The sequence below is a fragment of the Argopecten irradians genome, chromosome 1 (assembly GCF_041381155.1).
Source record: "Argopecten irradians isolate NY chromosome 1, Ai_NY, whole genome shotgun sequence".
In the NCBI taxonomy this organism is placed as follows: domain Eukaryota; kingdom Metazoa; phylum Mollusca; class Bivalvia; order Pectinida; family Pectinidae; genus Argopecten; species Argopecten irradians.
The window spans coordinates 3,080,424-3,092,814 of NC_091134.1; the positions used below are offsets into that span (position 1 = coordinate 3,080,424).

At 36.2% G+C, this 12,391-nt stretch overlaps 1 protein-coding gene across 1 annotated transcript in view; it reads left to right on the plus strand.

The window, feature by feature from the left end:
• The window catches only part of LOC138315238 (arginine-glutamic acid dipeptide repeats protein-like), a 142,209-nt gene that overhangs the window by 18,960 nt on the left and 110,858 nt on the right, over positions 1-12,391 (plus strand). Inside the window, 1 exon segment of the mRNA XM_069256104.1 lies at positions 9,746-9,848. Coding sequence (XP_069112205.1) covers positions 9,746-9,848 — 103 coding nt within the window.

Consider the following 12,391-nt stretch of genomic DNA (forward strand, 5'->3'; position numbering starts at 1 on the left):
CTAAGGGGAGATTGATTTGACTAAGGGGAGATAAGTACAGACATGTCTATATAGTTACTGATGGTGAACATTGATTTGACTAAGGGGAGATAAGTACAGACATGTCTATAGTTACTGATGGTGAACATTGATTTGACTAAGGGGAGATAAGTACAGACATGTCTTATAGTTACTGATGGTGAACATTGATTTGACTAAGGGGAGATAAGTACAGACATGTCTATATAGTTACTGATGGTGAACATTGATTTTGACTAAGGGGAGATAAGTACAGACATGTCTATAGTTACTGATGGTGAACATTGATTTGACTAAGGGGAGATAAGTACAGACATGTCTATATAGTTACTGATGGTGAACATTGATTTGACTAAGGGGAGATAAGTACAGACATGTCTATAGTTACTGATGGTGAACATTGATTTGACTAAGGGGAGATAAGTACAGACATGTCTATAGTTATAGTTGAACATTGATTTGACTGGTAAGAACCATAGTTGATTTGACTGACTAAGGGGAGATAAGTACAGACATGTCTATATAGTTACTGATGGTGAACATTGATTTGACTAAGGGGAGATAAGTACAGACATGTCTATAGTTACTGATGGTGAACATTGATTTGACTAAGGGGAGATAAGTACAGACATGTCTATATAGTTACTGATGGTGAACATTGATTTGACTAAGGGGAGATAAGTACAGACATGCCTATAGTTAGTGATGGTGAACATTGATTTGACTAGGGGAGATAAGTACAGACATGTCTATAGTTACTGATGGTGAACATTGATTTGACTAAGGGGAGATAAGTACAGACATGTCTATAGTTACTGATGGTGAACATTGATTTGACTAAGGGGAGATAAGTACAGACATGTCTATAGTTACTGATGGTGAACATTGATTTGACTAAGGGGGAGATAAGTACAGACATGTCTATAGTTACTGATGGTGAACATTGATTTGACTAAGGGGAGATAAGTACAGACATGTCTATATAGTTACTGATGGTGAACATTGATTTTAACTAAGGGGAGATAAGTACAGACATGTCTATATAGTTACTGATGGTGAACATTGATTTGACTAAGGGGAGATAAGTACAGACAGCATAGTCTATAGTTACTGATGGTGAACGATTGATTTGACTAAGGGGAGATAAGTACAGACATGTCTATAGTTACTGATGGTGAACATTGATTTGACTAAGGGGAGATAAGTACAGACATGTCTATATAGTTACTGATGGTGAACATTGATTTGACTAAGGGGAGATAAGTACAGACATGTCTATATGTTATAGTAGTTACTGATGGTGAACATTGATTTGACTAAGGGGAGATAAGTACAGACATAGTTATGATAACTTGTTACTAGGGGAGATAAGGTGTCAACATTGATTAATTAACTAAGGGGAGATAAGTACAGACATGTCTATAGTTACTGATGGTGAACATTGATTTGACTAAGGGGAGATAAGTACAGACATGTCTATAGTTACTGATGGTGAACATTGATTTGACTAAGGGGAGATAAGTACAGACATGTCTATAGTTACTGATGGTGAACATTGATTTGACTAAGGGGAGATAAGTACAGACATGTCTATAGTTACTGATGGTGAACATTGATTTGACTAAGGGGAGATAAGTACAGACATAAAAGAATAATGATTTTTCAGCTTCATAACAGTGTCATGACATTTTTTCTTGGTATTTTGTTTTGTTTGGACGTCTACACTAGATTTACAGACACAGACATCTCTGATACCTCTGACACTCCTTAAGAACATTCCTGACACAAAAGACTACATCATAATGCCTCTGTTGGTTTCTGTGCCATCTTTGTGTCACATGTCACCAGTGTGATAAAGGTGTCAAAATGATGAAGTAACTATCACATTAGGATTATTTTAATTTTCTGATACTTTGATTGAAAATGTTGATTACATACTGCTAATAGTGATGGATTGGGATTTATGTTTATAAGAATGATCAATGTTACTGTGTGTTAAAAGTATAATAGTGAAGAATGAATTATTAAAGGTATAGCTATTATAGACTTGATTGATAACTTGTACAACAAGATATCACTCCTTAGATTTTCTGTAAAATAATATGGAGACTGGTAATCCATGATGGATATCACTTACAATGATACTGAAATCAAAATAAGGTATACACAACCAGTGGTTGGTGTATATGGGTTTCTTGCTCTCAAGATATTTGTTTTTCAAATGTTTAAAACAAATCTGCTTTTAATGCATCACCTGGCGATATATTGGACTCACAATCCAATTCAGACACACTTACTCACATTCTGTCATGATAACCTGACTACATGATATTCAGGGTCACATTCTGGCGATCAACCTTTATGAGCTATTCGGTCTTTGCATATTACAGAGTTAGCTCCCTTGCGGGTAGGTATCGATTGTTACTTCATTTTTTTGTGAGCGCAATTCACGTCTTTTTCTCCGAAACATATGACATTACGGTCGCAAACACATGACGTCACAATCAATACCTACCCGCAAGTGCAGATAACTCTGTAATATGCAAATTCGGAATAGCCCTGAACATCACTATAAATGCATTTTCTGCATCTGTCTACTCAACTAAAAACACTAGTCACCACATGCACTTACATGAAATAACTTCATACACGAAACTGATTTTATTTTTGCCCTTGTCAAGGTAGTAATTTGATTGGTGAATTTTAAAAGGTTACTAGAACATAACCCTATATGAGATCATGATGGGATATTTTGAGATCCTCTATGAGAGTACAAGAATCCATATGGCTGAAACCAAGGTGTACTGATAATTGTGTTGTCTCCCCTTTCATTTCTATAATGGCCCTTAAGGTTCTGTATCGATTAACGATGATGTTGGATCCATGTGTTTTAAGGTCTTAATACAAGATGTGTTTTAAGGTCTTAATACAAGATGTGTTTTAAGGTCTTTATACAACATGTGTTTGCCCGTCTCAAGCCTTAAATCCGCTTTGTGGTGGGAGATTCCTCTGTAGGATTAGAAGGAAACATTTTGTGCTTGTCACTGTCCTGATAACAGATTGATTATTGATGGACGACATGATGAATATCATGTACATCTATTTAATCTCTTCATTGTCATAGCGACAAGAGAGCTGGTGTAAAAAGCCAGCCAATCACCTAGCTAGAGTGTTGATTGATTTACACAAAAAAACATTGTAATGTCATGATTTGAAAAGTTAAACTGTAACTTAATTGATTCATGGAAAACAAGAATAGCTATAACCCGTATTCACCTGGTAAAAAGTTCATATGTTTTAACCTTTTAACAAGTTTAATCTGTTAGCAAATTAAACTGAATGTTAACTAGTTTACATGCACATAGTGTTTACCTGTTCATGAAAAGAAAAAAAAAACTAGATAAAACTATGCACATTGTGATTACTTGTTAATAAAACACACAAATTAAAGTTAATAATCATACAAGAAGGTCATCTTTATTCAGTAAACAATCAAAATTAACCTGTATTTACTTTTGACAACGTGTCCCTGTTTTTAGCTTTTATGACATGACACTTGTAAACATATATGTGTATTGTTCTTACTTTACCTGTATTTATTAACTGTTAAAACTTTTACCTGTGCTTCATATCTGTTTAATTACATGTTTTATGATGAGATCATAAACTGTTACAAATTAGAAACTAAAGTAAATAATTGATATATATGCTGAATATTTATATAGAACCTATTAGTAATAGAAGATGATTTAAGTTGATGTAGACATTGTGCTAACAGATAGTGGAAGTTAAGACCATCACTTAAGATACTGTCAAGTACATGTTCTAGCTGAGGTGTACAAGCCCTGAATTACCAGTAAATGTCTTGAGGCTGCTGGTTTGACACTTTAATGGTGGCTTGGCCATAAAAACTCAATTTTAAGTTTCAATATAAAATGACCTGTTGACTTGTTTTAACTTTACCTGTGAATATGTTATTATGCTTGGCTAAGCTGAAGGAGAGCTATTTCCATTGTATTCCTACTTGCTTTATTATCCTCTGCCTTCACTGAAACGGGAAATATTAATTTGCATATTTTCCGTCTGTCTGTCAGGCATTAATTGAGTTTCTATATGAACTAAAAAGTGAAATGCCTTGCCCATGCTACTGGCCGAGATATTCCGTCTTTGCATATTACGGAGTTAGCGCCCATGCGAGTTGGTATCGATTGTAACATCATTATTTTTGTGAGCGCAATTCACATCGTTATCTCCGAAAGATATGACGTTACGCTCCCAAACACATGACGTCACAATCAATACCTACCCACAAGTGCAGATAAATCTGTAATATGCAAATTCGGAATAGCTCATGATTAGTTGACAAAAAAAGGATATCTGATGTTTTCATGCAAGGACTACTGCAGTTAACATATTTACCTGAAACTTTATAAAATGGTTAAATACTGGGAGGTCTCTTCAAAATTTGACTTCCACTGACTTTTGCTAATGGATCCATATTTAAATAAAAGGCTTATTCTATGTTGTTTCTATGCTAAAAGTATAATATTAAAATGCTAACTGATTTTCTTCATACTTTAAAAAACAAAATCTCTTAAGGGCTAAATAGATTTTTAAAGATATAACCTGGTTTATATGAACATCTACTTAATCACGTGATCTGTTATTATATTAAGATTTTCATGCTATGTCTGAAGCTGCCAGTTATGTTTGTATGGAGTTTGTTGAGGTGATTGTAATAACTTTTTGTTTTGTTAGAGCTGGTATAATAATATCATCACTAGCAATTTGAAATATATATATATAGATTATAAAGGGGTAAATGTAAAAAGAAATAAAGAAAGTACAGCCTGTAAATCAAAGATATACCAAGGCATTTAGATAATGTCACCGATAAATGGATATCGATGGCGTTAAAATATCTCCTTTCAACTCTAGCTGGGAAATACGTTTGTTTGAAAATATAAGGTAAATACCACTTGTGTATTATCACACGTTTACATTGAAACCATTGAAGGCTTTAAGTATACAGTTTTTTATTTACTTACGCCGAGTTAAACAACAACAGCCATTAAGTGGAGCCTTTAGTTGACTTTGCTGCTACCCACACATGATAGGTATTGGCGATATACCGTTAACACAATTATTTCTGGTTAATAACTACCATTTATGGTGTAAACATTTGTGCTTCACTATTTTAAAAGCCTCAATTTTAAATCCCACACTGCCCTGAAGTATTGCTTAGTCTAGTAATACCAGGTCTCTCCTGTCAACACGGAACAATTCTCTCATGGTTATAAATGTCCGTAAACGTTATTACATTTTTTTCTCGTTAAAAGTAGCCTCCTACTGAAAGAAGTATATGATAAAATAGATTTAGGTTGGATATCACCATCTTAAAATCACTCAACGTAATATCCATCTTAAAGTCACTTAAAGATCAAAATACAATACTTCTGAAATACTATAACTATAGACATTATATTGAATAAAATGCTAAGGTTTTATTGGACATGTAAGTAGTAATGAACTGACAAATTTTGTATAAAAATGGAATAAATACACCTATATACCGCTCTTAAAAACGTGATTTGGAGCTCTAACTGTAACATTAATGTGGAGTTCAATTGTTAGACACCTTAACCACTTAGCCACAAATGTGACTCAGAGACAGAGTTAGTGGTAGAATGTCAGACACCTTAACCACTCAGCCACTGTGACCCAGAGACAGAGGGCTATAGTGGTAGAATGTCAGATATCTTAATTTGTTACTCAGCCACTGTGACCCAGAGACAGAGGGCTAGTGGTAGAATGTTAGACACCTTAACCACTCAGCCACTGTGACCCAGAGACAGAAAGCTAGTGGTAGAATGTCAGACACCTTAACCACTCAGCCACTGTGACCCAGAGACAGAGGGCTAGTGGTAGAATGTTAGACACCTTAACCACTCAGCCACTGTGACCCAGAGACAGAAAGCTAGTGGTAGAATGTCAGACACCTTAACCACTCAGCCACTGTGACCCAGAAACAGAGGGCTAGTGGTAGAATGTCAGACACCTTAACCACTCAGCCACTGTGACCCAGAGACAGAAAGCTAGTGGTAGAATGTCAGACACCTTAACCACTCAGCCACTGTGACCCAGAAACAGAGGGCTAGTGGTAGAATGTCAGACTCCTTAACCACTTAGCCACTATGACCCTGAGACAGAAGGCTAGTGGTAGATTGTTTCAGGTAGACACTGACCATCAGACAACTTGCCTAATTTGATCTCAAGATGGAAGTCTTGTGGTCCACCACAGCCTTGGCTTTTAATGTGTTTCCCAGTTGATAATGAAATTTTTAATTATATTCCATTGGGTATCACTGATCTACTTCGTTTTGCTGTGGCCCATCTGACTTGGAGTCATCAATGTTGGTCTGTACTTTTGTTAATGTTTACATAGTAACATATGAGACTCATAGCACATTGTGTGACCCCCTCCACTATTATATATATACCCGGTATTCCACAGCTAACCCTGGCAGAGTTATTGTGCTGTATTACCAATACTCCCCAGTTCTTGTGATCAGCTATAAGGAAGCCTTTTTGGATAATCTGCTTGTATGTTAATATTGCATGGTATTTTCCTTGGTGGTCAATATTAGGAATGGTGAGAACATTGACTGATTTACATAGTGACCATTATCCACGCTCGAGTTATTTATATTTATTATAGTGATTATATATTTATCAGTAATTAGTGTGAGATGGTTGTAGGGTTTTTGCCTTCTGTTTGATAGTTTGCTGCTACGCGACTTTGTACAATGATCACCAGATTAATAATGTTCCAATCTTTTTTTCCCTGCACTTGCCGATTTGCGATTTGCGTGCTTGATGTCTCCAAAGTACCATTAGAGCGTTTGTTGTAAAGCCGAGAGCTGTTGAAGTCTTCGCTTACCACTGATTGTCGGTGTAAAGTTATATCAGGCTGTTTGTATCAAGTGTTGAAGTTCCTTATGGGCCAGTCAAGTGGTTTGTCCTGGTATAATGTTAATACAACAGCTAACACACACACAAAACAACATCAAATCCTTGTATTTACTCAGGCATACATATTTATTTATTCTTGAATGACACACAATTTAAAAAAGGGGTCTAGGATTTCTAACCATTATACAAACAGTGAACACAGTATGTATTTATATTCAGCTAATAAAGGCTCTCAGCAGATTGAATAAATGGCGCTATATTGGTGATGGGATCAATAGCAGGCAGCTAGCTCAAGTCGGTATTGCTCTGTGACACGCCACGGTATAACCGGCAATGCACTGATTAATTTATGTGTTAATTGAGGATTAATTAGCACATCGAGTCTGCTGTTTGTTGTTGGTTAACTGAGCGACAGAAAGGGTGAGGGCAAAGAATATATATTTAGAATAGGGCTGCAAGTTGTAGGAATAGGCTTGTGTTGGATCTGAGAGAATGTAGGTTGGTATAGGATGTCTAGGTGTATAGTAATAGCTCTCGGTAGGATCAGAAAGAATATAGATTGGTATAGGATGCCTAGGTGTATAGGAATAGTTCTGCATGTGTATGATCTGAGAGGATGTAAATTGTTATAGGATTTCTAGGTGTACAGGAATAGGTCTATGTAGGATCTGAGAGGATGTAGGTTGGTAAAGGATTTCTAGGTGTACACATGTATAGTTATAGGTCTATGTAGGATCTGGGAGGATGTAGTTTGGTAAAGGATGCCTAGGTATATAGGAATAGGTTTGTGTAGGTTGTGTAGGATCTGAGAGGATGTAGGTTTGTATAGGTTGCCTAGGTATATAGGAATAGTTATGCATGTGTAGGATCTGAGAGGATGTAGCTTTTGAATAGGTCTAGATCTGTGTAGGATCTGAGAGGATGTAGGTTGGTAAAGGATGTCTAGGTATATAGGAATAGGTCTGTGAAGGATCTGAGAGGATGTAGATTGGTATAGGATGTCTAGGTATATAGGAATAGGTCTGTGTAGGATCTGAGAGGATGTAGATTGGTATAGGATGTCTAGGTATATAGGAATAGGTCTGTGTAGGATCTGAGAGGATGTAGGTTGGTATAGGATGTCTAGGTATATAGGAATAGGTCTGTGAAGGATCTGAGAGGATGTAGATTGGTATAGGATGTCTTGGTGTATAGGAATAGGTCTGTGTAGGATCTGAGAGGATGTAGATTGTATAGGATGTCTAGGTGTATAGGAATAGGTCTGTGTAGGATCTGAGAGGATGTAGATTGGTATAGGATGTCTAGGTTATAGGAATAGGTCTGTGAAGGATCTGAGAGGATGTAGGTTGGTATAGGATGTCTAGGTGTATAGGAATAGGTCTGTGTAGGATCTGAGAGGATGTAGGTTGGTATAGGGGTCTAGGTATATAGGAATAGGTCTGTGAAGGATCTGAGAGGATGTAGATTGGTAATAGGATGTCTAGGTGTATAGGAATAGGTCTGTAGGTGAGAGGATGTATGTATAGGATGTTAGGTGTATAGGAATAGGTCTGTGTAGGATCTGAGAGGATGTAGGTTGGTAAATGGTTAGGTGTATAGGATGGTCATAGGTATCTGAGAGGAATAGGTTGGTAGGAGTCTGTATATAGGAATATCTGTAGATCTGAAGGATGTAGGTTGGTAAAGGATATCTAGGTGTATAGGAATAGGTCTGTGTAGGATACCTAGGTGTATAGGAATAGGTCTGTGTAGGATCTGAGAGGATGTAGGTTGGTAAAGGATACCTAGGTGTATAAAGAATAGGTCTGTGTAGGATCTGAGAGGATGTAGGTTGGTAAAGGATTGTCTATATGTATATATATATATATAGGAAATAGGGTGTGTGTAGGATCTGAGAGGATGTAGATTGGTATAGGACATGTAAATGTATAGTAATAAGTTAGTGTTGTACTAACTTTTTACATATTTCTGGTATGTTTTGCTGTTTATTTACAGGGGTTTTGATTATTTCGGTGATGTATTACAATTCATAAAATAATACCTGATGATTTAAATTAAAAAATATCATGGTTTTAAAAGTATTGCTTTGTCGCATGAGCATGACTGGTATTTTCAAAGGCTACATAGATGATTCAGAACATTAAACCCCTGTGAATAAGTTCCAACATTTTACACCAACAAAATAACAATTTTGTAGCTTTAGTGTAAAATTACTGTGTTTACCTTTGAAAAGTTTGTATGGGAATCAGAGATGATTGTAGTAGCCAGTTGCTACCTCACTTATAGAACAAAGAACTATATAATATCTACTTCTATAACATTAATTGCTGCTTTTAATGGACAATTACATGGGAGGTCTGTGAGATAATTGGCTTGTGTAGAACCTGAATGAGAGATTTTGTGTTGTAAATATACCTGAGAGATAAAAGGTTGATGCTGACGAAGTGTGCTTTAACAGTAGCTGTATAATCAATACGTAGAATGTACTGGGGTCCTTTGAGACGATTCTGCCTAACAATATACACAGATTGTAACACACCACTTTATTATCACAGTGCCTCAACCTGCCCTCTCTCATTATTCCGTTGAGTATTATTCTTGTTTTTTTTTTCATTCTAAATTCACCGTTTGCTGAAGTTTGCCTCCTAGAGCAGACATTAGCGGTGTGAGATTAGTTGTCCTGTGTTGCTATGATTGGCTCCTCCTCAAGGACAAACAATAGCTAGCATATGTAAGATGATGTTTTATTTTACAGACCAAGCGAGAGACACTGGTGGTGGGCATCAAGTGGTACTTCCGTCTGTCTGAGGTGCCCGATAGTGTCTACCAACTGTTGGTTCAAGATCGACACACTGAAAGTAAGTCTCTCCTCTTTCCTACCTTCAGTCTTGCTTCTTCCTTCTTCTGATTTGATATGAAGTGAAAGACACTATTAACTCTTTTCCAGTTTGCTTTAAAGGTGCTCCACCGCCGACAGAGCATAAATGACACTGATCATTTGAACAGTAATTGGTGTCAAATTGTGTATAGATATGTCTAATTAACACAAAAAATAATACATTATTATTCATTTTGCTTTAGATGCATGTGCAATCAGTATTTCATTCCATATAGGACATAGTGCCATGGAATTTTTTCGGAATGCAATTAATTATTTTTAATATTTCTTATCTTGACGTAAAATTCGAAGCTCAACTTTTTCAATGCTAGTAATGGTTTAAAGTAAGTAACTTTTGTAACCGGAGAAAATTACTCAGTCGTCTACTGCTGTTTTTGATGGAGGAAAAATACCATTTGTCAGCGGTGGAGCATCTTTAAAGATTACATCTATATGATGCAGTGTCATTTTAATTTAGAAATTGACCTTGACGATACCGACAAAGCTGTCATTATGGTGTAGGTACTGTGTAGACATCTGAACTTTAAAGGATGTTCTTTACTGTTATATGTAATAGGTACTCTCATAGAGAATTACTGCAGTTTGGAGTTATTACATGCTGATATTGCATTGACTATCCCTAGTAGTAATGCTACTCCATCTTTTGTGGTTACATAACTTAAGACTACTGTTGTAAATTTTACTTTACTGAATTAGATGTAACAGAATCTACCTGTAGACTATAAAACAGTCCAGCAGTTGTTGATTTCTGTGACAGCCGATATCTGTTGTTGAATATCTGTAATATGTCAGTATGACATTAGCTACCTTTGGTGTGCAATCTGCCAGGAAGGCTAGCCATACAGTTATCTATCCAAACGGAATTGATGTGCTCTGAGAATACTGAGTAATGTTTGGAGCTATATTTGGTAGACCTTTAGAGCACGTTACATGGATATAAAGACAAATTTGGCAGTGAAGTTCATTTAAAGGTCGTTTGAAGACAAGTTGTTCTTTGACAGGGAAAAACAAATATAGCAACGTTATAAGAGTGTTTTATACAGGTATCAAAGGCTGCAATTACATCATCCAAGGTGATGAGATGATAAAAGCCCAAACGTATGTGTAAAGTAATGAATTAAGTGAGTGATGGTTAGCATTTTAGGTGAAAGTTAAAAAAGAAATATGGACAGAGGTCAGAGTTAGAAAGCTCAGATGCACTGACTGAGGTCAGAGTTAGAAAGGTCATATGCACAGACAGGTCAAAGTCAGAAAGGTCAGAGGTCACACTGACTGAGGTCAAAGTTAGAACGGTCAGACACACTGACCGATGTCAATATTACCAACTGTGGTTAATGTTGAAAAAAAAGGTCGAAAATTTTGATTATAGTCAAAATTAGAAAGTTTAGAAGTGTTGACTGAGGTCACAATAGTACAGACATCAAAAATCCTGACAACAGAAGTGATGGTAATTAGGCCAAAGTTACGGTGCTATCTGAGGTCAAAGTAAGGAATATCATATAGTGATGGCTGTCAATAGCAAGGTCAAAGATTACACTTCTAAAGTCACAGATAATTGTAAGGTCAAAGATTACACTTCTAAAGGTCACAGATAATTGCAAGGTGAAAGATTACACTTCTAAAGGTCACAGATAATTGCAAGGTCAAAGATTACACTTCTAAAGTCACAGATAATTGTAAGGTCAAAGATTACACTTCTAAAGTCACAGATAATTGTAAGGTCAAAGATTACACTTCTAAAGTCACCGATAATTGTAAGGTCAAAGATTACACTTCTAAAGTCACCGATAATTGTAAGGTCAAAGATTACACTTCTAAAGTCACAGATAATTGTAAGGTCAAAGATTACACTTCTAAAGGTCACAGATAATTGCAAGGTGAAAGATTACACTTCTAAAGGTCACAGATAATTGCAAGGTCAAAGATTATACTTCTAAAGGTCACAGATAATTGCAAGGTCAAAGATTACACTTCTAAAGGTCACAGATAATTGCAAGGTCAAAGATTATACTTCTAAAGGTCACAGATAATTGCAAGGTGAAAGATTACACTTCTAAAGGTCACAGATAATTGCAAGGTCAAATATTACACTTCTAAAGGTCACAGATAATTGCAAGGTCAAATATTACACTTTTAAAGGTCACAGATAATTGCAAGGTCGAAGTCAGGAAAACCTGATGTGATTACAGTTCAAAGTGAGTTGAAGTAAGTGACCATGTTCAAAGATAATAAAAGTGGAAGGTTGAGGTGATCAACAGGAGCAGTAGTGACGTCAATATCTTGTTTAAGATCGTTTACAAAGTTTGTGATTGTTATATCCACTGATCTGTCACAGTTTCACAGAAGAGCGCACGTTTCCGACAAACAGTCGATCAATATTCCGTGCTGTCTTTGATTCTAACTTCTGTGTCGTTGTCGCAGGCACATGGAGGTGTAATTCAATTTTACCGTTGTTGGCGTCAAACCATTTGTTCACACACAAACACACCGGGAGAAAGAAGT